Source organism: Trachurus trachurus, assembly GCF_905171665.1.
Source record: "Trachurus trachurus genome assembly, chromosome: 14".
NCBI lineage: Eukaryota > Metazoa > Chordata > Actinopteri > Carangiformes > Carangidae > Trachurus > Trachurus trachurus.
Genome location: NC_139903.1, coordinates 30,292,752 through 30,317,228, shown reverse-complemented (window position 1 = coordinate 30,317,228; position 24,477 = coordinate 30,292,752). Strand labels below are relative to the sequence as shown.

General features: G+C 43.8%; 1 protein-coding gene across 1 annotated transcript; it reads right to left on the bottom strand.

The window, feature by feature from the left end:
- Window positions 1-1,842: 1,842 nt before the first annotated feature.
- Window positions 1,843-24,245, bottom strand: LOC310997250 (olfactory receptor 8G17-like; the record flags this gene model as incomplete). Its single annotated transcript, XM_083986926.1, has 2 exons — window positions 1,843-2,512; window positions 23,956-24,245. The coding sequence occupies 2 exons, from the start codon at window positions 24,243-24,245 to the stop codon at window positions 1,843-1,845; spliced, it is 960 nt and encodes a 319-aa protein (XP_083843052.1).
- Between the last annotated feature and the right edge of the window lie 232 nt (window positions 24,246-24,477).

The following is a 24,477-nucleotide window of genomic DNA, read 5'->3' as shown; positions in this document are numbered from 1 at the left end:
GGTTAAAGGCTTTATTGGTAAATCAGGCAAGAACTTTGTATGATACAACAAAGGAATGGTAATGACTTGGGGAAGCTCTGCAGACACAGTCACCACCACACATGAGAAGAAGCCCATAGGTGATGAAGCAGGATTTTCTTTTGTCTTTTAGGAAAATTCTAAAGATTGTACTTTTAAATGTTTCAAATGATTGTAGTTAGCACCTAATTCTACTACAATTTCTTTGTTTTGGTTTATTTGCCTTGTGTTAGTCAACTGACTAAGACTTATGGCCTTGAGATGACCAAAGTTAAAAGGTGGTAATCATATTTCTATTTTATTTAACTGTCATACTATTATTCTCGTGGCCACGGCAGTATTATTCATATTTTTCATTTAACTAGAGAAGTTTGTGATTGCCATGTTAGTTTGATTAAGATTAACAAAACAGCAGGTCATGTTGCGATTAACATAACATTTATTTTTATTTTATTAATTTTCTTCAACGGGTAATGAGATAGGAGTGTATTTTGCTGCAACAGCACAATTTTGCCAATAGAGCCACAATCCAGAACCAAGTGTGAAACATTTAGATCTCCCACATGACTCTACCACCCACATACACAACACCGAGAACTAGACCAGCCAGGAGGGCGAGCTGCAAGCTAAAGAAAAATAAATAAAAAGAGGGTGACATAGCCCCATAAAAGCAAAATGAGACGGAGAACTTAGTACTCTTATTCAGGATTATTGTACAGAAACTTCAAATGCAATGATGCTCACTACAGTATTATCTTAAAATGGAGAAATGTTTAGAATTGACAATAAAAGGAATTTTCACATTATTTACTGGTAATTGTAACTGTGATAATAATTTAATGATGAATCATTTTCATATAATTGTTGGGTTTTACTGGATATAATTCCACATATTTTGAAAACATGAATATAACATTGTAGTAAACACAATAGTTTTTTTTATGTGCCTCATTTACATCATGATAATAGTGAGAATAGTACTATGATATTATGTGACATTAATACTTGCTGGAAGTTGTCCTGGGATAACCTGTAGGAAAATCCATCAGAATGCAAAATGTCATGTCAATTATAATTTGTTTAGTCTTACATCCCAATTCTCCGAATTTCCCCCTATACATGCGCACAAAGAAAGTGAAAATTAGGTTATATCCAAATGTTCAGAAGCTTATGAAATTTAGGTAGACAGATAGATAAATCTACTTGACATTAGTTTATAGATTTGATTGAGGATTTGACAGGTAAAAGAAAAGAACATTGATGTAGTCTAGATTATTAACAGTAATGTCTTAAAATAAGCATGTCTCACTTACATAAACCCAATGTTCTGCATATTAAAATATGAAAAACTGAAATCATTAAATAAGGTGGACTGTTGGAAATGCAACCAGGAGTAGAACTGGAGAGCAAGATCTATTCCTCCTGCAAAACTGTGCCATTTATGCTCATCTCATGTTATCACAGTATAACCAATTGGATGTTGACAGTTTCAATCACTTTTATTTCATTTATCCAGTTTCCTCCACAGCAAAGTTGTTTTGCAAGTGTTGGGCCAGAAATTTCTGAGCTAAAAATTGGCTCCACAATGGCCCTGGTTGCTAAAATATAATGGATCTGCTCCTTTATTATTTTTTTTTTAAATAAACCTTATTACCAGTATCATAATTGTTACTGCAAAGCCATTACCAGGTTATCCTATAAATAATTACCATGGTATTACCCTGCCCTTCTCTAATAATATATTACTCCTTCAAACCTTCTAGGCATCATTTGTATACATTTTAAGTTCTTTGTGTTAATTAAGTTATAAATAAATCTTGGAAACTATTTTTTTAATGATGGCAGAAGCCTCTTGAACTCAAACAACCTAGACAGGAATTTTCTTATTTCTTTAGACTGCACACCATAAATGACGGGGTTTAGGCTACAAGGGACTATATGAAACAAAATGGTACAAAGCTTTCTGTAGTTCAAGAACTGAGGGAAGCGATGAAGAGTAATGATGGAGATTCCATTGATCACCATGATTAGATACACAAGCAAATGAGTGCTGCAGGTCTTTAAGGCTTTACTGTTCAGAGACTTGTTCTTACTGGTCAGACAGACTACTGTAATCTTAGAGTAGGTGAGGACAATGCTGCCTATAGAGGCTGTGAACAGGCCCACAGTGAAAGCAATTCCATAGATGTTATTGATAAGCACACTCTCACAGGAAAGTTTAAAGAGTGCAGCATTGTCACAGTAAAAGCTTCTGATCAGAGTCCTGCATCGGTTCAGTCTTATGGTCAGACCCAGCAGAATCCCCACCAGAACAAAGGCCACTCCCCAGGCAGAAACCGTCAGCTTGATCACCATCTTGTTGCTCATTATGGAGGCATAACGCAGGGGATTGCAGATGGCCACATATCTGTCAAAGGCCATAATGATGAGCACAGTGTGAGTGGTAGTACCGAACATGTGTGTGGTGAAAGCTTGGACCACACACTCATAGTAACTGATGAGACGTTCAGAGGACGGACGCAGCATGTCTATGAGCAAACGAGGAAAAAAAATACAGTTTCCCAGGATGTCACTTAGTGGCAGGTTGCAGAAAAGCAGATACATTGGCTGATGAAGGTTTTTGTCCATGAAAATCAGAACAGTGATGCCTACATTTGTAATGATTATAAACACATAGGAAAATAAAAGGGAAAAAAACACTGCCTGTTTTGAATCCTTTGCAACATTTAACCCCTCCAGCTGGAGGATGAAGCTGTTGTAGGTGTAGTTTTCCATCAACCTAAAAGATCAAACCAGTGGCGTTAATGCAACAGTTCATGTCATGAAATCTGTTACCAAACAGTTTATGAATTAAAACATCAAGCTTTCCAGAAGCAGATTAATTGCACAGTATACAGTTTCTGCCAAAACAAAACATGCATATCTAGCCCCCTCCACTGACAGTATGTTCTGTGTATCCTATTCTGATGTGTGTTGAGTTACCTCCTTACAGTCACAAAAGTATCACTTTAGCAGGTTCAACAAATCATGAAGGCAGAAGAGATAAATGTTCTTCACATATGTTTTAACTTTTTAACTACAAACACTCTGAGAAAACCAGATAAAAAGTTTGAAAGAAGAAACTTCTTGTAGATCAGCAATACCCACTTGATTTCAGTCTTGCATTTCTGTATTGCACGCTCCCATGCACAGCAAATACTGTTCATCAGCTCTGATCCAGCCCTCTGTTGCAGTGTTTATATACGTACATGATTGCATCTTTAGGGGAATCAGTTTTTTTTTTTTTTTTTTTTTTTTTTACCTTTGGTGAAGTATGATGCAACATTAGAAGATCATTGTGATGACCATTGGAACTTGTTAGTTTGTGTAGGTGTCCTCTAAGTTGGCAGATAGCTAACAGGGTTCTTCAATAAACACAGAGTCAGCAGGTACGTTTTCAGGATGTTTACTGTTGAATCACTGTGAAACTGCAGTATAAAAAGACAAAATAAAATGCTACAAGTTTTTCTTCTTTTTTTTACTTTGTTCTCTATAGTGCAATTTATTTGGCTTTTTATTAGCAGAAATCAAATATTGCTTACTTTTTGCTGCAAAATATGACTGGAGGCACGAGTGGAAGTCTGCACGACGGTTACACCCCGCCTTTCCAAAAATAGACTTCCATTCATCGTACAGATGTTACTGGTTCAAAATTGCGGGGTTTTTCCTGCACTGCAGGATCGCGTGAACGCGTGTCTTTTCACCACAACTGTTTTCCTCTAGGTGGCAGCACCGTACTAAATACTGCTCAGACGTTTTGGGGCCAATGCTGACACGTCACACAATGTAGCCGCGATTAGGAGTGGCGCTGTTCATGATACAGAATACAAGAGGATGAAAGGAGAACTAGCTGCAGACAGTAAATAATATAGTAGCCTAGTTTTTCAATGACAAAATGTAACGACGGCAGCTACAGTAGACTATAGCCCACGTCTCACTCTCTTTTTTCGGTCATCTGTCTCGTCATCTCCAAAATGTGTTTTTAAAATGAGCCAACTACAGACTGTGCAGTAGTGCCGCAGATTTCTCACTCCGCACCTTGTTTGAGAGTGCAGCTGGATGATTTCTTGTGAATGAACTAATTTATCCATAAATGGACGAAGTGTTTCACCGGCGAGGATTACGCGCGACTATTACGCACAGCTTAATAGAAATTTGCAGCAGTGACAGAACATGCAACTTAAAAGAGGCCGCATCAAATGCAAAATAAATCAGAATCCAGCACTCAACAGTAGGGATGGATGGTCCAGACCCACGGAGCCCGAGATATTGTGGAATTTTCTGACTGACATGGTTGGATGAGAAACTGAGCTGGCGCGAGTGTGAGGAAGAGTGGGTCTGTGTGTGTGTATGCAGAGTGCGAACTACGGGGAGGCCGGGGGGGGGTCTAAAATATTGGCAAAATGCTGTTGGCTATATTGTTCCCTGCTGCTGAACATCGGATTTTTACATGCAAGTCCTTTGTTTTTCTATTATATTGGTGTCAGGCAAACACGGCGCACCGTCTCTCACTCTCTTTCTCTCTCTGTCGCTCTCTCTCACACGCACATGTAGCCCGGTGGAAATTCATGAAGAATAAAAAGGGCATATGTTTAAATAAATATGTTAATTGCATAATAAATAGCAGTTAAGATTTAAAAATGTCTAAGTTCATGGTTAATAAATGTCATTTAAGGTTAAAAAGTAAGTTAAAAACATTCAGTAAAAATAAGCATTCAGTAAAAAAGTAAATAGTGTAATGGTATTGGTGCATTGAACTATGCATTTAATATGTTAATTATTTGTTGTTATAAATGTCTGTAACTATGACTGAAGTACAGGAAGAAAGACACACAAATGGTTTTGAATGTATTTTATTTTGAAAGGTGTGCGAGTGAGCCTTGTACCTGTGAAAAAAACCAAACAGGAAGTGAGAACGAGCGAGAGAGAGAGAAGCCGAGGAAGAAGACGAAGCATGGACTGCTCGGTGTGAAGAGTGAGGAAAAAGAGACTGTCGAGTGAATCACCAGGGTCGAGGAGGTGTTCGACCAGGACTCTTCGGAAGACTTCGAGGTGACTTTACTGTCTGTTTGAGCGGACAGCTCAACTCCAGATAAGTGAAAGAAGTGAAGCTAGCGGCTAAACAAGTGGCTAGTAGTTTGCACGGACTTTGCTAACAGGCTAGCGGCTAGCGACCCGTACGGCAGAGCCTGTGTGACAACGCGTGTGGAGCTGCGGACAACGGAGACGAGCCACAGCGAGATTGGCAGCGACGTGGACGACGGAGCCGAGCCACGGTGAGATCGGCGGCGGTGTGTGTCTTCTTCTCCTCCTCTGGGTGGATCGTCTTTCTCCTCTCCTCCTCCTGCTTCGGCCATTCTCCAGTGTGGGTGTGTGAGGCTTCAACACCTGTGGATGAAGGTACCTCTCCTCCTTTTTCTTTTGCCCTGTAGTGGTGAAGCAGCCATTTGTTTTGAGGCTACAACGTACCCGAGCTGCATTCAGGCCTGCATCGGTTGAACGGTATTTGAACAATTGAGTTTATTTTATTGCCGGCTATTTTATTTTCATGGGGCCCATTTAAATGTCATGGTGATAATTATTGTTTTTGAGAAGGTCTGAAAAAAGTGTGTGAACCTGCTGAACATAACTTGTGAGTAAACAATTCATTTTTTATTTACACTAAACAGTTGTGGTCACTGAGTTTAATATTTTAAGTTCATTAAGGTCAAGAGGAATAATTTTGTGCTTAAAAAGTGATTAAAAGGTACTGTGATTTTAAAAGTATTTAAGTTCATAAGAGAGTAAATTGAGGGTTAAAAACTTGATTTAAAGGGGAAGTCAAGACAACATTTAAAAATCGCTTTTCACACATACTGTTAGTGTATACATTTAAGTTTATTACAGAGACCCAATCTTATTGCTTGATAGCAAGAAAGAGCTCAGGTTAGCCACCTCTCACTATAGTTTCATATACTAGAGAGGCGCTACATAAAATGGAGGCACCGCTGGGATTTTAGTGTGGGTTTCTTGTGTGTTTTTGTATATATTTTGGGAAGAGTTTGAAGTTTAAAATAGTGCTAACTGCTAAGCTAAAATGGCAACTCAAGCTGAGCTAGCATCAGAGTTAAAGGGATGGTGCCGTGGCGAAGCAGTAGATGAGGCTTATGCAGTTATGGTTATCATTAAAGAAGATGTGACCTCTGATGCCATTGAAGAGACAATGCAAACAGTGAAGAGTTTGGGACGTGTGCGTGTCAGAGGCCGAACCTTCAACCTACAGCACAACCGGTACCATGTTTTGTGTGAATGTAGGGAAACTGTTATAGGGGACATAGTTCCTCCGGAAGTGGCTCCTATTGACGGTGGAGGGCCATGGTCAATCATCCGAGCAGATCAAAATACTGAAGACAGTGAGCAAGTGTCTGGGTCACCGCCAACAGACGGTCAACACGTGGAAGACCTCCGCACATTGTTCCCGACTGAAGAGGCTGCAGCCAAGTCAACAGAGGCTATACTTCGGGCAGTGAGTGATTTGCTCGACAAGACATCCAAGTCATCAAGTGAACATGGAAGCTATCGCCGCCTACGAGTTTTCTCTGGGTTAACTCCCACGCCAGCTGGAGAAGAGCAGTTCGAACACTGGCTGGGTCAAGCACGGCTCATGGTGGAGGAGTGCGACTGCTCGCCAAAAGAGAAAAGGCGGAGACTGATGGAAAGTGTTAGAGGTCCTGCTCTAGACATTTTAAAAGCTGCGCGAGCTAGTGATCCTGACGTGAGCCCTGAAGACTGTTTAGAGGCGCTTGAGCATGCATTTGGGACAGCAGAGTCAGGTGAAGAGTTATACTTTGCTTTTCGGTTACTGCAGCAACAACCAGATGAGAAGCTGTCTGACTTCCTTAGACGGTTAGAACAGTCGTTGGGCAGGGTTGTGCAGAGAGGCGGTCTTCCCTTTGGTTATGCAGATAGAGCAAGGCTCGAGCAGTTGTTGCGTGGTGCCATAGCCTCTGATCTGATGCTCGTCAATCTTCGTCTGAGAGAGAGGAAGGAAAAGCCGCCAACCTTTCTCCAGCTGTTAAAAGAGATACGCACAGAAGAGGAATACGAGGCATCGAGAAAGCAGATTACACCTGTCGTGCACAGATCATACAAGCAAAATGTTGATGCAAAGCAAATTGAAATCCAGAACTTGAAGTCTGAGATCAAAGAACTCAAGACACTTGTCGCTGCTGTTGTGTCTAAACCAGCTCAAGATGGGCCAGCTAGTGATGAGAAAACTCCCCCAAAAGTTGCGCCCGGTGAGTGTAGTTCTGACAGTGAGATAGTAGCTTTAAAAAAACAGTTAAAGCACCTACAGCAGAGGTTCACTAATAAAGTAGCTGAACCTCGAGCCTCTGTTTCAGCTGTAAATGCATCAAAGCCAGTTGCCAGCTCTCCCCAAAGATCCTTTAAAGTCCCAGAGGAACATTTTTGTTATCGATGTGGAGAGAATGGGCATTATGCTGGGAAGTGCCAAAACCCAGAAAATCAGGCTAAAGTTATCAAGAGGCTTATTCAGGCCCTGAAGCTGTCAAAAAACAACAAGCCGTCAAGTGATGCCACAGTTAGTAGAGTTAACTGCTTTGTGAAGAAAAGTGCTGCTGACATGTCAGACAAAGTTAGCATTCCCGATGGTTTGGTTGGTCCGCCTAGCCTGGTGCCGTTGAAGGTTAATGGACAGCCCTGCACTGCTTTGTTAGATAGTGGCTCGCAGGTGACGATCATTTTTGAGCCCTGGTACCAAAAACACCTACCTGACGTCCCTATTCAGCCAGTGTCTGGTCTTTCCCTGTGGGGTTTGAGTGAGTCTGGAGTTAGCTACCCTTACCGTGGTTACGTGGTGGTTGATTTGGAGTATCCAGCTGAGGTGGTAGGGACCAGTCAGACTGTTACTGTCCTCGCCCTCATTTGTCCTAATCCGAAGACAGGAGATGAGACATCTGTTGTGGTGGGCACCAACGCTAGCCATGTGAGACGCTTGGTGAACCGATGCAAGGAAAATGGTGTTGATGTCACGAAAACACTTGGGTTTCGAGTTGGTGTCCAGGAGGGTCAGCCTGCCCTCAATGGGACTGCTGTCCCCACCAGTGAAGATGAGGCTGGCTGGGTCAGATGGATGGGTCCAGGCCCTTTGATCTTACCATCAGATGGTGGCACTCATGTGGTGTGCAAAGTTGAGTTGAAAAAACCAGTTGGACCAGAAATCCTGATGGTAGATTCGGCACCAGCAGCTGTCTTACCTGCTGATGTGTTTCTCCATCCCATGGTTGTGCCCAGTGGGGCTTTGGATGTTAACAGCTTGCGAGTGTTAGTCAAGAATGAATCTTCGAGAGAGACTTCCATACCTCCGGGAACAGTGATTGGAGGCATGTACCTCATTGAGTCGGTTGCTACTATCCCCCCCAAAGAGACTGTTTCCCCGGAGTTTGATGAGAGTGTGATAAACTTTGGAGACTCTCCTATCTCTGAGCAATGGAAAAACAGACTACGAAGGAAGTTGGCTCAGAAGTCTCAGGTGTTCTCCATGTGTGAGTGGGACGTGGGTTTGGCCAAGGGGGTGGAGCACCAAATCCGGCTCTCTGACTCCCGGCCTTTCCGTCAACGATCGCGCCGGCTGGCCCCTGCAGACCTCGAAGATGTTAGAAAGCATTTACAAGAGTTGTTGCAAGCGGGGATCATAACTGAGTCGCGAAGCCCCTATGCTTCCCCTATAGTTATTGTCCGAAAAAAGACTGGAGCTATTAGGATGTGCATAGATTACAGGCTGTTGAATAGCAGAACCATACCTGACCAATATACCACCCCCTGCATTGAGGATGCACTAAATGCTCTCACAGGGAGTCAGTGGTTCTCTGTTTTGGATTTACGTTCAGGCTATTACCAGATAGCTATGTCCGAAGAGGACAAAGAAAAAACGGCATTTATTTGCCCGTTAGGATTTTTTCAGTTTGAGCGCATGCCGCAGGGCATTACAGGGGCTCCAGCAACCTTTCAGAGGTTGATGGAGAGGGCAGTAGGAGACATGAACCTCTTGCAAGTGCTGGTGTACCTCGACGATTTGATCGTGTTCGGAAAGACGCTTGAGGAACACGAAGAGAGACTGCTCAAGGTTTTGGATCGTCTTGGAGAAGTTGGGCTGAAACTTTCAGTGGACAAGTGTCAGATCTGTTTGCCGAAGGTCAAGTACCTAGGTCATATTGTTTCTGCCGAAGGTGTCGCGCCCGATCCCGACAAGATTGAGGCCGTTACCACCTGGCCTAAGCCAACAAACCTGAAGACGTTGCAGTCTTTCCTTGGATTTTGCGGATATTACCGTAGATTCATACAGAATTACTCTGCAATCGTTAGACCACTGACTGAGCTCACCAAGGGCTATGCTCCGACTCAGAAGAGAAACAAGCATGCCCCAGATGTAGACAAAGTCTACTTGAAGGAATCAGAGCCCTTTGGAGATAGATGGGACAAATCCTGTACAGATGCGTTTCACCAGATCATCTACTGTCTGACTCACGCACCTGTTCTGGCGTTCGCTAATCCACAAAAGCCGTACATTCTTCATGTCGATGCAAGCTTCAAGGGTCTTGGGGCTGTATTGAACCAAGAACACCCTGAAGGCCTGAGACCGGTTGCGTTTGCAAGCCGAAAGCTGAGTTCTGCTGAGAAGAATTACCCCATACATCAGTTGGAATTCTTGTCACTCAAGTGGGCTGTAGTCGACAAATTCCACGACTACTTGTACGGGGCAAGATTTACAGTACGCACTGATAACAATCCGCTGACGTACGTGTTGAGTACAGCCAAGCTCAATGCGGTAGGGCATCGCTGGCTCGCTGCTCTATCAACATATGAGTTTGATGTTCAGTATCGCCCTGGGCGACAGAACATTGACGCTGACCTGTTGTCAAGAAACATGCCAGGTGCAGATGGTGATGGTTGGGTGACTATCCCGCAGTCTGGGGTCAAGACGATCTGCCAGAAGGTCTGCGCTTCAGTAGCTGACTGCAGTACGCCTGTTTATGTTGCACAGCTTGGGGCGTCCTCCCACTGTGTGCCTGACATGTATGCGTTTCCAACGCACATGGAGTTAAAGTCACTTGAACTCATGAGTAAGTCAAGTCTGAAAAATGCTCAAGAAAATGATGAGGCCATTGGACCAGCCATCAAGGCTCTTAAAAATGGATGCTGGCCAGAGGAGGCCAACATGAGTCCAGAGTTGTCGAGGTTGAAAAGAGAGTCTGGAAAGCTGTCCATGAAAGATGGACTACTGTACCGTTACAGTAAAAGACCCTCCGGGGAAGTGGTCAGTCAGTTGGTCCTCCCCAAGGAGTTCCGGGAGATTGTCTTGAGGGCCATGCATGACGACCTTGGGCACCTTGGGCAGGAGAGAACGGTTGACCTGCTCCGCAGTAGATTCTTTTGGCCTAGGATGTTGGTGGACGTCGAAGAGTACATCAGGAATTGTGTTGAGTGCATCACTCACAAGACCCCGGTACAGAGGGCTGCTCCATTGCACCAGATCGTTAGCCATGGGCCTATGGATTTAGTGTGCATGGACTTCCTTTCCATGGAGCCTGACTCCAAAGGTATCAGCAATGTGTTGGTGGTCACAGACCATTTTACGCGATACGCACAGGCTTTTCCAACAAAAAGTCAGAAGGCACCAGTTGTGGCAAAAGTCCTGATGGAGAAATACTTTGTACACTATGGACTGCCCTCGAGGATCCATTCGGATCAAGGAAGGGATTTCGAGAGCCGGTTGATCAGGGAACTGTTGACTTTGATGGGGATACGCAAGTCGCGGACAACACCTTATCATCCGCAGGGAGACCCTCAGCCGGAAAGATTCAATCGGACGTTGCTCTCCATGCTGGGTACGCTAGGCCGGGAAAAGAAGCGTTCATGGAGCCAACATGTTCCTTACTTGGTCCATGCGTACAATAGTACAAAGTGTGACGCCACGGGGTACTCCCCATACCACCTAATGTTTGGCCGAGAAGCGAGGCTTCCTGCGGATGTATGCTTTGGGACGTCCCCAGATGGCATTGAGGAGGCATGCCACACCCAATATGTCACAAAACTGAAAGAAGACTTGAAACAGGCCTACCAGCTAGCCTCAGAGGCTGCAAACAAAAGGCATCAGAGAAACCGGAGGTTGTATGACCGCAAAGTTACCTTTCAGTCCATAGAGATTGGCGATCGAGTTCTGCTCCGGAACTTGGGCCTAAGAGGCAAGCACAAGCTGGAGAGTAAGTGGAATCCTGCCCCCTATGTTGTAATGGGAAAAATGCCAAACCTACCTGTGTTCAACATCAGAAGGGAGGATGGAACGCCAGGGACAAAGACCATCCACAGGGACCACCTTCTTCCTATAGGGCAGCTTGTGAGAATACCACCCCCCAATCAGGATGAAGATCCACCTGCTAGGCCCAAGACCAGAGCTGTCACTCATAGGCATCGTCAAAGAGAACCAAGACCAGAGACTCAGGAGTTTCAGGAGTTTTCTGACTCGTCCTCTGACATGGAGTATTATGTCACTCATCCTGCCAAATGGAGAGATTTAGTCCCGAGAGCGACACCTGCCTCCAAGTCAGTAGTTGACGCAGAACCTGACCCCGAACCAGAACCGGACGATGACTCTGAAAACGAAAATGGCCATGAATCTGAACCTGCAAATGAGAATGTGTCTGACCCCGAAGAGGATGATCACCAATCTGAACTCGAACCTGAGGGTGAGAAGAATGAGAAGTGTGAAAGAGAAATAACATTGGAAGAGATCAGTGAAACTGGATCTGGGTCAGACCAAGAAGAGGAAGTGACTGAGGATCAGAACAGAAAAGTGATAACCAAACCTGAGCCTAGACCTAGATCAAAGAGAACTGCTAAGCCGACTATTAGACTTACCTATGATGAACCTGGTAGATCCAGAGATCAGCCACTGACTATTGTTCACAGAGGTATAGTCATTAAAATAGGAAAACACTAGTCATACTGAGTTATTACACTCTTAATACTCCTTAGTTAAGTTCATTAGAGTCTGATGAGGACACACAGACATTTAAAAAGGGGGAGAGTGTAGCCCGGTGGAAATTCATGAAGAATAAAAAGGGCATATGTTTAAATAAATATGTTAATTGCATAATAAATAGCAGTTAAGATTTAAAAATGTCTAAGTTCATGGTTAATAAATGTCATTTAAGGTTAAAAAGTAAGTTAAAAACATTCAGTAAAAATAAGCATTCAGTAAAAAAGTAAATAGTGTAATGGTATTGGTGCATTGAACTATGCATTTAATATGTTAATTATTTGTTGTTATAAATGTCTGTAACTATGACTGAAGTACAGGAAGAAAGACACACAAATGGTTTTGAATGTATTTTATTTTGAAAGGTGTGCGAGTGAGCCTTGTACCTGTGAAAAAAACCAAACAGGAAGTGAGAACGAGCGAGAGAGAGAGAAGCCGAGGAAGAAGACGAAGCATGGACTGCTCGGTGTGAAGAGTGAGGAAAAAGAGACTGTCGAGTGAATCACCAGGGTCGAGGAGGTGTTCGACCAGGACTCTTCGGAAGACTTCGAGGTGACTTTACTGTCTGTTTGAGCGGACAGCTCAACTCCAGATAAGTGAAAGAAGTGAAGCTAGCGGCTAAACAAGTGGCTAGTAGTTTGCACGGACTTTGCTAACAGGCTAGCGGCTAGCGACCCGTACGGCAGAGCCTGTGTGACAACGCGTGTGGAGCTGCGGACAACGGAGACGAGCCACAGCGAGATTGGCAGCGACGTGGACGACGGAGCCGAGCCACGGTGAGATCGGCGGCGGTGTGTGTCTTCTTCTCCTCCTCTGGGTGGATCGTCTTTCTCCTCTCCTCCTCCTGCTTCGGCCATTCTCCAGTGTGGGTGTGTGAGGCTTCAACACCTGTGGATGAAGGTACCTCTCCTCCTTTTTCTTTTGCCCTGTAGTGGTGAAGCAGCCATTTGTTTTGAGGCTACAACGTACCCGAGCTGCATTCAGGCCTGCATCGGTTGAACGGTATTTGAACAATTGAGTTTATTTTATTGCCGGCTATTTTATTTTCATGGGGCCCATTTAAATGTCATGGTGATAATTATTGTTTTTGAGAAGGTCTGAAAAAAATGTGTGAACCTGCTGAACATAACTTGTGAGTAAACAATTCATTTTTTATTTACACTAAACAGTTGTGGTCACTGAGTTTAATATTTTAAGTTCATTAAGGTCAAGAGGAATAATTTTGTGCTTAAAAAGTGATTAAAAGGTACTGTGATTTTAAAAGTATTTAAGTTCATAAGAGAGTAAATTGAGGGTTAAAAACTTGATTTAAAGGGGAAGTCAAGACAACATTTAAAAATCGCTTTTCACACATACTGTTAGTGTATACATTTAAGTTTATTACAGAGACCCAATCTTATTGCTTGATAGCAAGAAAGAGCTCAGGTTAGCCACCTCTCACTATAGTTTCATATACTAGAGAGGCGCTACACACACACACACACAGGAATGAGTTTTGAAGCGGGCCCCCATTCCTATTTTCACGAGTGCTGGACTCTGAATTATTTTGCATTTGGTGCGGCTTCTTTTATAAGTTGTTCTGTCACTTCTGCAAATGTATATGGGAAAGACCCCCTCCCCCACCCCGGCCCCTACTCCTCCCACTACGAATCACCTCCGCTGTGCGTAATAGTCGCGCGCGCGTAATGACAGCTCCTCGCCGGTGAAATACATCGTCCATCGTCCGTTTATGGATAAATTAGTGGAAATTAAGCCTACATTAACTGAGAGTTATAATAATAATCATTAAAAAAAACGACACACAACATTACATATGTTGAAAATAGTGTACTGTAGGCTATGGCATTGTGTGTGCCTTACAGTTTTATCAATGAATCTACACTCACTAGCCTATATGTCGGCCCGCTTCAAAACTCATTCCTGTGTGTGTGTGTGTGTGTGTGTGTGTGTGTTTTATAACTTTAAACGTATGTTGTTATTTGTCTCAAACGTCCCACCTATGCGGGTCGTTTGAGACACAGAGGAGGGGCGGTTGAAACAGCATGTTTTAAACAGAAACTACTGACATTAGGCTACTCCCGTTATGAAGCTTATCTGTGAAACGTGCGCTGCTCAGAGACTGGGCAGAACGGTCCCACTTGCTTTCTCCCCGGCTACGTTGGTGGAGATCTCCCACACAGTAAAAGATTTAGGCAACACATTCTTCCAGCTGGCTGTTTTTCTTCCAGTTACAGAAAGTAGCCTATGTGCAAAGTACCTTATGAGACACATTAACATCTCTATTCATATAACGCCCATCGAAACAGCTGATTTACATGTCGGCCGTTAACACATGGCGATTGGCCATTCACGCGGCTATGGTTTCGGCCAATCAGCAAGCACATGGCTAATTATCAGCTTTCAACCAATCGCACTGTTTTAATGTGTGTGTGAAAGTTATTTTCTTTAGTTCATTTTCGTTTCTTTTGGATTTTTTTTACAACAATGTATCAATATAATATTGTTTTCGTTTCATTTCGTTATAAAAATCAATCCCTTTTCTTTAACCTGTTCACGCAGGCCCCCTAGTGGTTGGGACGCCGGCGTCCCAAATCAATAACACACGAACGGCGTCCTTAATATAACGAAAAGTAGGCATGCTGTAATTAAAACTCCACCACAGACCTTTTAAGGACACTTTCAGCAACAGGTAGAAAAAAAAATGAAGTTTCTAGGTGCTACGGTTTTTTCACAGTCACTGAAAATGTCTCAAACAATATCAGACTACGGCAGCCCGCAAGTGACGTCACGTCAACAACGAAGGTGATTTTAACATATATGTACCATCTGTACACCTCTTCTTTCACCACCAAAAAATCGTTTTCTGTCATATAAACAAAAGCAAAGCACAAAAATGCAGTTTTTACCCCATCAAAGGTTTAAACAAGCCTGCTCACTCAACAAAAACAAACCCGGAAGTCATTTTCGAGTGCCGAAAAAGAGGGACAATAATCAATAATAGACCCACTAAAACACTGAATAAAATTACAAGCTTACCCTTTTTTAAAAGCTGAACATGTGCTCGAAAATAATCCATTGATTGATTTTATCCATCGTGACCAGATATTCCACGGCGTTTTACGTAACTCCGCAGTTCTAATACTACTCGCATTCTCCGGCAGACTGCGCACCCGCTTTGCGCATCTCTCGTCGCCTGTCAATCAAAGTCACGGGGGTGAAAACTTTTTGGTCCAATAGCAGAGACTCTAAGGTGTGACCTGATATATAATGATCCCTGATTGGGCAAAGCTTAAGCCTGCACCCAGCTGGTTCATGTGGTTCCCTCTCCCCCTAGTGTCAACATGTAAGCAATACAAGTCGACACAAAAAGTGTGTTTTTACTGCCCCAAGTTTAATTAAAAATAATAATAAAAGACAAAATGAACTATTTCAAATGTCCTTGTTAATTTAAGCCATCACTGATGGTTGTGGGATGTTTACTTCTGGAGTTTTAAAGGAAAATAACAATATAATACAGGCGAAAATAGGTAAATTCATGTTTGGATGGGTTTTGGACACTAAATATTCATCCCCAGAAATAAAATTTTCAAATGGCATTTTACTTATGTAACTGGTGTTCCTAAAACCCATCAAGTATGTGATTGGCCCCAATAGGTTATCTGTTGGAAAAAAAAAAAATCTCACTAAAATCTTGCAGTGTGCATTTTAGCCAAATTGGACAATTTTGGACAGGTTTTGCACACTGTACATCGCCAAGGGACACTGTTTGGAAAAACTCTATAGTGCCTCAGTAGTTTTACATATCAACCTAAAATTTGGTACACATGTGGACAGGGAGTGTGTGAACCATATATGTAAAATTCAACCTGTTTTATAATTAGGATTTTGATATATCACCTTTTCACCAAAAATTTCAAACTCGTTTTTTTTTTTTTTCAAAAAAAAATAGCAATTCCAGAAGCCCATTTTTTTATGGAATGACTCAATTCAATATTTTATACATATAGATGTAAAGGGACAAAGGTTGTCTTTCATTTAAGCCATTAACCATAGTTGTGGGATTAGTACTTCTGTGGCTATTAAGCTTTAATTGCAGTGATACAAAAACAGGCGGAAATTGCCAAAAATGGCCTCTGCATGAAGAGGTTAAAACAATGAGATTGAGCAGCTAAAAACCAGACCAGTTCAACTGTAGCGATTTTCATAACACTATCGCTCCGGATCAGAGGTACTAAGATGCTGATTATTAACTCAATAAACTCAACCATGGCTTGTCTTATTGTTAATCTGAACGCACGTGTATAAGGGCAGAGTCAAGGCAGCAGATAAATCACAAAACATCAACGCGTCCGTGAGCGCAGCGCACCTCATTTTCTCCTGTGAAGAAGAAGAGAAAAAAGAATCCCATGGTCCGACCTGACCCAGTTATTGAATGTTTAGGTTTATTTAGAAGAAGTCTGATTATGACTGCTGCTCTGGATCAGATTATTTGCTCATAATTCGGGTTATTTTCAAACAGTGGCCAAACAACAGATCAATTAATTATTATAGACTATATTTTCCATTTTTGCTAAGCGGTTTGTTCTGAATTAAATAAAAGCCTGTCCCATACAGCCGCGTGTGTTACGCCGTGGTTTGTTGATGCTATCATCTTTGCCTTGCGCAGATGATCCTTCATAATTTGTGATACATAATCATCAAGTCATAAAGCAAGACAGGCTTTATCATATTACAATAGTTTCTGTGATTTAGGCAGGGTATACAGTAGTTAGTTCTAGTTTAATACCCTAGAGTTTAAGCTGTGGATTACTGCACAGATCACTGAGTCATCCGCCTGTCGTCCTCCGTTCTCACAGATGCCACCTGGTGGTTGTTTTGGCACATTGAGGCTTTTCATTAAAACCTCTTGTCTCGCCAAAGAAAAAAATGCTTGAGTCTTGTGCCGTCTCGCGTGGACCACGCGTGAAGTCCGCAAATTTGAACCAGTAACATCTGTAATAGCAGGGTTTTCTAAAGACCCCGCTACTCCGAAAAGGCTATTAGGGGAAACCCCCAGTGCGCATTGATCCTTTTTTCCTTTTTGGGGTCAAACGGATCATGTGCATAATTAACTGCAAAACAAGCAAATACTTAACCCTCTAGGCAAGGGCGTCAGTTTACTTTGAAAAGTGGTGGGGACAATGACCATATGCATATGCCCCCCCCCCCCCCCCCCCCCCCCCCCCCCCCCCCCCCGCCGCCGCACCGCACCGCACCTGACACCGTTTCCCAGACCGTCATAGACTGCCGTTCTCAACCAGACTCTGGTGCCGGGTCTGGGTCCAAGTTTGAGCAAATAAATGAGCAAAGACCCGACCAGGTCCGACCAGTGTTGAAGCCTGGACCCTGGACCCGATGCGGCTGCGAGATTTTTTTTTTTAATTCTCCGCCGGACCGCAGCAAAAAAAAAAAGAAGAAGAAGCCCGTAGTTGTGTTTAGAGACGTGACAGGTGGGGCATGACAAGCTGGTGATCAGCTGTGGCCATTGAATTGTTAGACTATACTACAGTAGGTCATTTCAATTTGCGCATCTGTGTTTTTTCCTTTTTATAACATCTATGCGCATCGAGAGTGAGAAACAGAAACAGCGGGTGTGTCAGATGATTGCCAACCAGCAAAAACTGAAGCAAGACGGTTATAGGGAGGAAAAACACACAATATACAATATAGCCTATGTGCAAAAGACTTTGTCCCGTCGTCACGACGTGAGTGAGGAAGGATCTGATGGTCGCTCAGGTTTAGTGATGAGGAAACTGTCACTGTCAGCAGCTGCTCCAAACAGACACGTTACAAACTTTATTTTGAAGGGACAAATTAGATGTTGATTTCGTTAACAGTGACTTTGCACCCAAACATTAAGCATATATCGGGTGCTGTCTCATTCGGTACAATCGAAACGAGTGGAGGCAGCGCTTCAGTTCGGCGTCTGTTTTATTTTTCACGCGAGCCGTGAGCGCCGTTGTCAAGCTGGATAGACGGATCGTACCAGACAGGAAGTCACAGGGCACAGAAAAGGCAAGAGAATCCGGTCAATTTTCAAAATAAAATGCTGAATACCGGTAATGAAGTTGTTGCTTGTCCGTACATATTTGTCAGTTGCGTCTGCACACACACACACATCCATACATACATACAGAGCTAGAGACAGACCTGTGTGTGTGTGGAAAACCGAGTACAGACGTGGTCGATGTTTTCCCGGCGAGGAGAGCAGGAGAAGCTGCTCCCTGTGTAACCAGCCAAGCTGCGAGGACGCGCGCAGCGCGCCGCTCCGGGCTGTTATAACTACTTTAATCAAAGCTACATTGTTGCGAGTCGGCTCCGGCAGAGCCTCTGCGCCGTGCACACTGTTTCAGCTGCCTATTTTGTCATAGTTTATCAACGTTTTTTCGCCATTCTTCTTTAGGATAATGTTAAGTTAATTTTGTGGTGGGGACAAAATTGTTCTTGACAAAAAGTGGTGGGGACATGTCCCCAGCGTCCCCAGCGTAAATGACGCCTATGCCTCTAGGCGCCAAAGTCGCATTATTGCGACAGGCAGCATGCTTGGATAAAACAGCCCATATCTTTAAATCTACTGCCCTATATTGTTACTGCTTGGTACCACTAGATGGCGAACATGTTCAGCTTCAATCCTGACCTCATTTGTGGGTGTGTTTTTCTACAAAATATCTGAGAAAAAAAAGTTTGATTGGCACACAGGCGCTCCGCTTTTTCTCGCGGAGCTCACGCAGCTCAGAGCGACCAGGAAGTGAACTTCAGGTCTTGAGAAACACTGTGCGCCCCCCCACACACCACACACACTTGTCACCCCCCACCCCTCACTGCCTCCCAGCCCTGTCGATCCGTGTCGCGGTACCGCGGACGAGCAGCGGTGCCGGCGGGACTCCTCGCTCGTTTCAGCCGCTGTATGACAGACTCCCGGCCAGGGGGAGGGGAGCACCGGCACCGCTGCTCGTCCGCGGTACTACCGCGACACGGATCGACGGGGCTGGGAGGGAGGGGGGGACTGTAAATGTACTCCAATCAGACTCCTGTTCCTTTACTTTGAGAATTAGATGTCAATATCATTTTTTTTCCTGTGTAAATATGTTCCAAATTCAGTTTTACTGGAAGTCACGTAATCCAATGGGGCTGCCACCCGGTGTCGTCACAATATGCAAATTAGATGAGTACATTTACTCCTATCACAAACTTTAGGTCATTGTTAATATTTTTCTTATTTACACCATAGATTTATATCTGACCACTTAAAAGCTACAGCCTTGTGAAATCCTGAAATCCAAACTTAATATTTTCCTAAATAAACTCTGGCGTCTAGAGGGTTAACATTAATGTTCATTACGCTTCTAGCCTGTCTAGCCTCTACCTGGTCTTTTTACTAAACTTAACCAACTCCTTTCTTCATTGCCTAAACCCAACCAAAGCATCTCCCTCAGTCAGCTGTCAGCACGAGCGGCAGCTGCAGCAGCCTCGCGCCCCTGTGAGCTCAAGCTGGCTTCAGCCGCGCTCGAGCGGAGAAGGGGGGAAGAAAAAAAGTGTAGGCTATTTCTATTACTGTGTGGGAGATCTCCAACTACAGAGTTGGGGATAAAGCAAGTGGGACAGATCTGCCCAGTCTCTGAGCAGCGCACGTTTCACAGACAAGCCACAAAGCAGAATGTAAACAACGTCACACGGTTCAGCACCTTGGACAATGGACAGCTACGGGGGGAGGGTGTCGGAACAGCGGGGTGTCGAAGTGGAGGTGTGTCGGAATGGAGAGCTGTCCCCCATCAGCCCGTGAGGTCTGTTCGCGCGACCATATATTCGGACACTGCGCACTTGAACCGGACCAGAACATCAGTTTCCTCCTGTCTCACTGCTGCCTTCTTCTTCCACGGTGAAATCAAACTTGCGCCTCGCGCACAGCGGATTTAAAGGCGAGGAGAGGAGCTCATTTGATTGGTGAAGAACGGACTCGGCTGTGTTCAACCCACTCCACGCCTTCTCTCCGCCCTCTATGCCACTTGCGCCGGTGGGAGGGAAGGAGAGGGGCTTGCGCCTCGCTGTGCAGTGGTTAGAAAAACAAATGTTTTACCAATTGACATGAGTTATCTGCATTTTTCTTTACCCTTTAACACTCACCTGACTTCTTCATGAACTGTCAAAAGACAACACACAGTACACAGGGTTGTGATAACTGTAGTAGGTCTTCAGCACACCAGAATGGAGACACTGATGAGGTCGAGAGATGAAAACCTCTTGAAAAAGACCATCTACATCCAGAAATTCCACTCCATCATTGTGGTCGTCTGACTCCTCCTCAGTTGCACCAAACACACAAAATGCCTTTACAAAATTACTGCCATTATCAGTCACAGTGGACCTGACTTTGCTTTGAATGTTATATTCGGCATTTCATTCAGTTTTGCTGCCACTACATCAAAGGTGTGTCGTCCTTTAAGGCGTGCACATGCCAAAGCTGCAGAATGTCTCTCAAGTGTGCCTCTGTCAATCCAATGAAATGTCACTCCAAAGAAACTGCGGTTTTTTGCCAACCAAATATGTGCTGTTGTGCAGACACTGTCCACATCCATCAGTTTTGAGGTGCAAACTCTCTTTCAATGCGCTGCATCAGGGTTTTTCGGCACATAGGTATCTTCCCGCCACTTACCGTATTGACCCTAATATAAGACGACCCTGAATATAAGACGAGCCACCTTTTTCAAGACCAAAACGTGTGCTAAAGTTCCCTCATGGCAGCCAAAACGTGTGCTAAAGTGCCCTCTTGGAAGCCAAAACGCATGTTAAAGTGCATGGTGCATGTTAAAGTTGCTTTAAAGTTAAAGTGCCCTCTTCAGTGGCGAGGACGCGCTATATGTGCCCTTCTTTTTCCTTTTCGCCCCTGCACACTTTTCCCACTATGTCTAAAAGTGCATCAAATATTATATTATAATATAACAGATGATCTTTGTTGTCACATCCATTATCTCTTTCATGTTAAGCATTTTTTTTACATAATGCTTGTTGGTGTATTATGCAGTGGTAATTAAGGAAGTCAGGGAAATTGTCGTTCTCCCTGCACTTGGCAATAAATCCATTGGCTTGGCCAACCATGGTGGGCGCACCATCTGTTGTGATTGACACCAATTTGCACACTGGGAACGGTGTTTTTTCAATAAAGTTTTTTAAAAACTGAAAAATGTCCTCTCCCTGGCCCTCATTTATCAAACTTGGGTACACCAAAAAAATGGGTGTACACCAAATTCACCGCAAGGATCGGCATTTATCAATCTGAGCGTACGGTACGCACAAATCTCACGCCAGCTCTGACCAGGTGTACGCACATTTGGAACCAGCGTAAAGCATGCAGGAGTCAGGACAGAGGTTGTGTCGGATCATAAATAGATCATACTGATGCAGCGATGCAGTGTTGTTACTGTCATTAGTAAAATAAAACAAAACAAAATAAAATGAAACAAAACAAAACAAAACAAACAAAGTCATGTCAGGCTGACATGAGCAATCCTGGGTGATTAAGCGCAATGCGTGGCCTGACAGATATGCAGTGTGATTGGTCAGATGCACATTCAATCCCATATTTAACGGGCGAGAAACTTTGACCGTCATCACACATTGATGATGGCAGACCTCCTGCTGTTAGAGGAATTACGCTCCTCTCCGTCGGGAACAGAACTTCCGTCAACGGGAGGATCTTCTGCAGGAGAGCGATGAATGGTTGCTCAGCCGCTATCGGCTGCCAAGGGATCTCCTCCTCCTCCTCTGCCGGACACTGGAGCCCCAGTTGCAGAGGGAGACATGGTGCTCTCCACGTTGGGGTTTTTGGCCACCGGGACCTTTCAACGGGAGATTGGGGATCGAGCTGGCATCTCACAACCATCCATCAGCCGAACCATGCCGTCAGTGCTGGCGGCAATAAAGTCCCTCTCACGGCAGTACATTCATTTCCCGTATGCGGATGCTCAGCAAACTGTGATTAAAAGAGCCTTTTATGAGATTGCTCGGTTTCCTAATGTAATCGGTGCGATCGATTGCACACATGTGCGTCTGAAGCCCCCATCAGACGGGGTCCGCCCGCTATTCAGACATCCCGCTATTCCGACATGTCTCTATTTAGACATCCCGCTATTACGACATCCCTCTATCTAGACATGCCGGTAGTCCGACACTTTTTGATACCGCTATTCCGACACGTCATCTTTTTTTTTTTTTTTTTTTTTTTACAGCTGCGATACCCAGGCGCATCTCTCTCTCTCTTTTCTTTTCAGCATGCCTATCACTGGTTTGATGAGGGAGTGATGTTCTTAATCTCAACAACTCAACTATCAAGTCACAAACAAAACTGACACACATGATAAACAAACAGAACTATGCTGCAGTTTGTTTGTCAAGTTAACCTGTGACCGTCAGCACCACGGACAGCGCCGCGGATGAGCCGCGGAGCTGTAGCTGTGCGTCTCTGGGCTTAGGGCCAGGGGCCTCATTTATCAAAACTGTAAGTAAGCAGTGTAAAACTGCTGCTACTACATTTTTTGCTTAGGCCTACGGCGAAAAGACACCCAAAATATTTACACCTTTTTCAGATCTATCAAACTGTGCGTGCACAACTCTCCACAATTTCTCTTTGATAAATCAAACTGGATCCAAGAATGGTGCGCAGTTGCGCACGTGAACACACCTCCGCCCCCGGAATGCCTAGACACAACCATATATGGTCAGCACGTGCATATTAATTAGCCATGTGCACTCTGTGGAGCGGCAACAAAGTGACAACGAAGACAACGGGCGGAGGGTGGGGGAAAGAAAGCGAGATACACGGCGACATCGGGCAATAAATCAGTCAGAAAAATGATCTTGCATTTTAATAAGCTACAATAAAAACAAAAACCTCCAAAATCTGAGTTGCCTGTGTGTTTTTAAACTTGGAGGGTTTGTTTTTCTTCTCTAATAGGCCTATGTATTTGTGTATGAGAAACAGTGTCTCAGATGAAAAAGAAAAAAAAATCAGAAGGACACGTCTGACTATAAGGTAATCAATCAATGACGGAAAAGCGGAATGTTTGAAAAATAGTTAAGTGCCGCTACTCCGACAATGAAAAAAAAATGTCGGAATAGTGGGACGCTTGAAAAATAATGTTAATGCCGCTATTCCGACAATTAGAAGTCAATGTCGAAATAGCGGCACTTGGCGTACACTGATATTTACACCAGAATCTACACCAGATCCTGCGCAAGTTTGATAAATGAGGGCCCCTGTGTGTATTTTTTCATGGGCAGTAATGTTAACAGCTCTTCTTTTGTAGTCATATTCGTAAAAACCATCCGAATAAAGATGCACAGCTGGGCTGTATCACTTACATCTGGTTCCAGGGTGCCATTCCAAAGCGGCGCCATTCCGAACGTTTACTGTCAGAGACTTGTTCTTACTGGTCAGACAGACAACAGTGATCTTGGTATAAGTGAGGACCATGCTGCCTATAGACCCTGTAAACAGGACCACAGTGAAAGTGAGGCCATAGACATTATTAATGAACACACTCTCACAGGAGAGTTGGAACAGGGAGGCATTGTCACAGTAAGGATTTGTAATCATAGTCCTGCATCGATTCAGTCTTATGGTCAGACCCAGCAGAATCCCCACCGGAACAAAGGCCACTCCCCAGGCAGAAACCGTCAGCTTGATCACCATCTTGTTGCTCATTATGGAGGCATAACTCAGGGGATTACAGATGGCCACATATCTATCAAAGGCCATAACCATGAGCACTGTATTAGTGGTAATACCAAACATGTGTGAGGTAAAAGCTTGGACAACACACTCATAAAAACTGATGAGACGTTCAGAGGGAGGACGCAGCATGTCTATGAGCAAACGAGGCACCATGATAGAGTTTCCAAGAATGTCATTTAATGGCAGGTTGCAAAAAAGCAGATACATCGGCTGGTGAAGGTTCTTGTCAATAAAAACTAGAATAACGATGCCAATATTCGCAAACATTATAAACAAATAGGAGAAGAACAAGAAGAGAAAGACAGGGTAGACAGAGTCCTTCGACACATTCAACCGCTCCAGCTGCAAAGTGAGGCTGTTGTAAGTGTAGTTTTCCATCCTTCTGAAAGAACAAACAAAGAATATTTGATATGCCAAATGAAAGTAGATGTCACAAACAGAAGTAACAAGATTGTCATTATACTGTATATTGTCATTCATTAATACCTGCTCTCTGAGTCTTCTGGTTCATCTGCCCTTCTCTTTATTCTCTTGTGTCTTTATTGGCAGTTGATATCCAACAAAGAAGATGTCTCCCTTTGTTGAAATGTTATATAGTCACAGTTTTTTT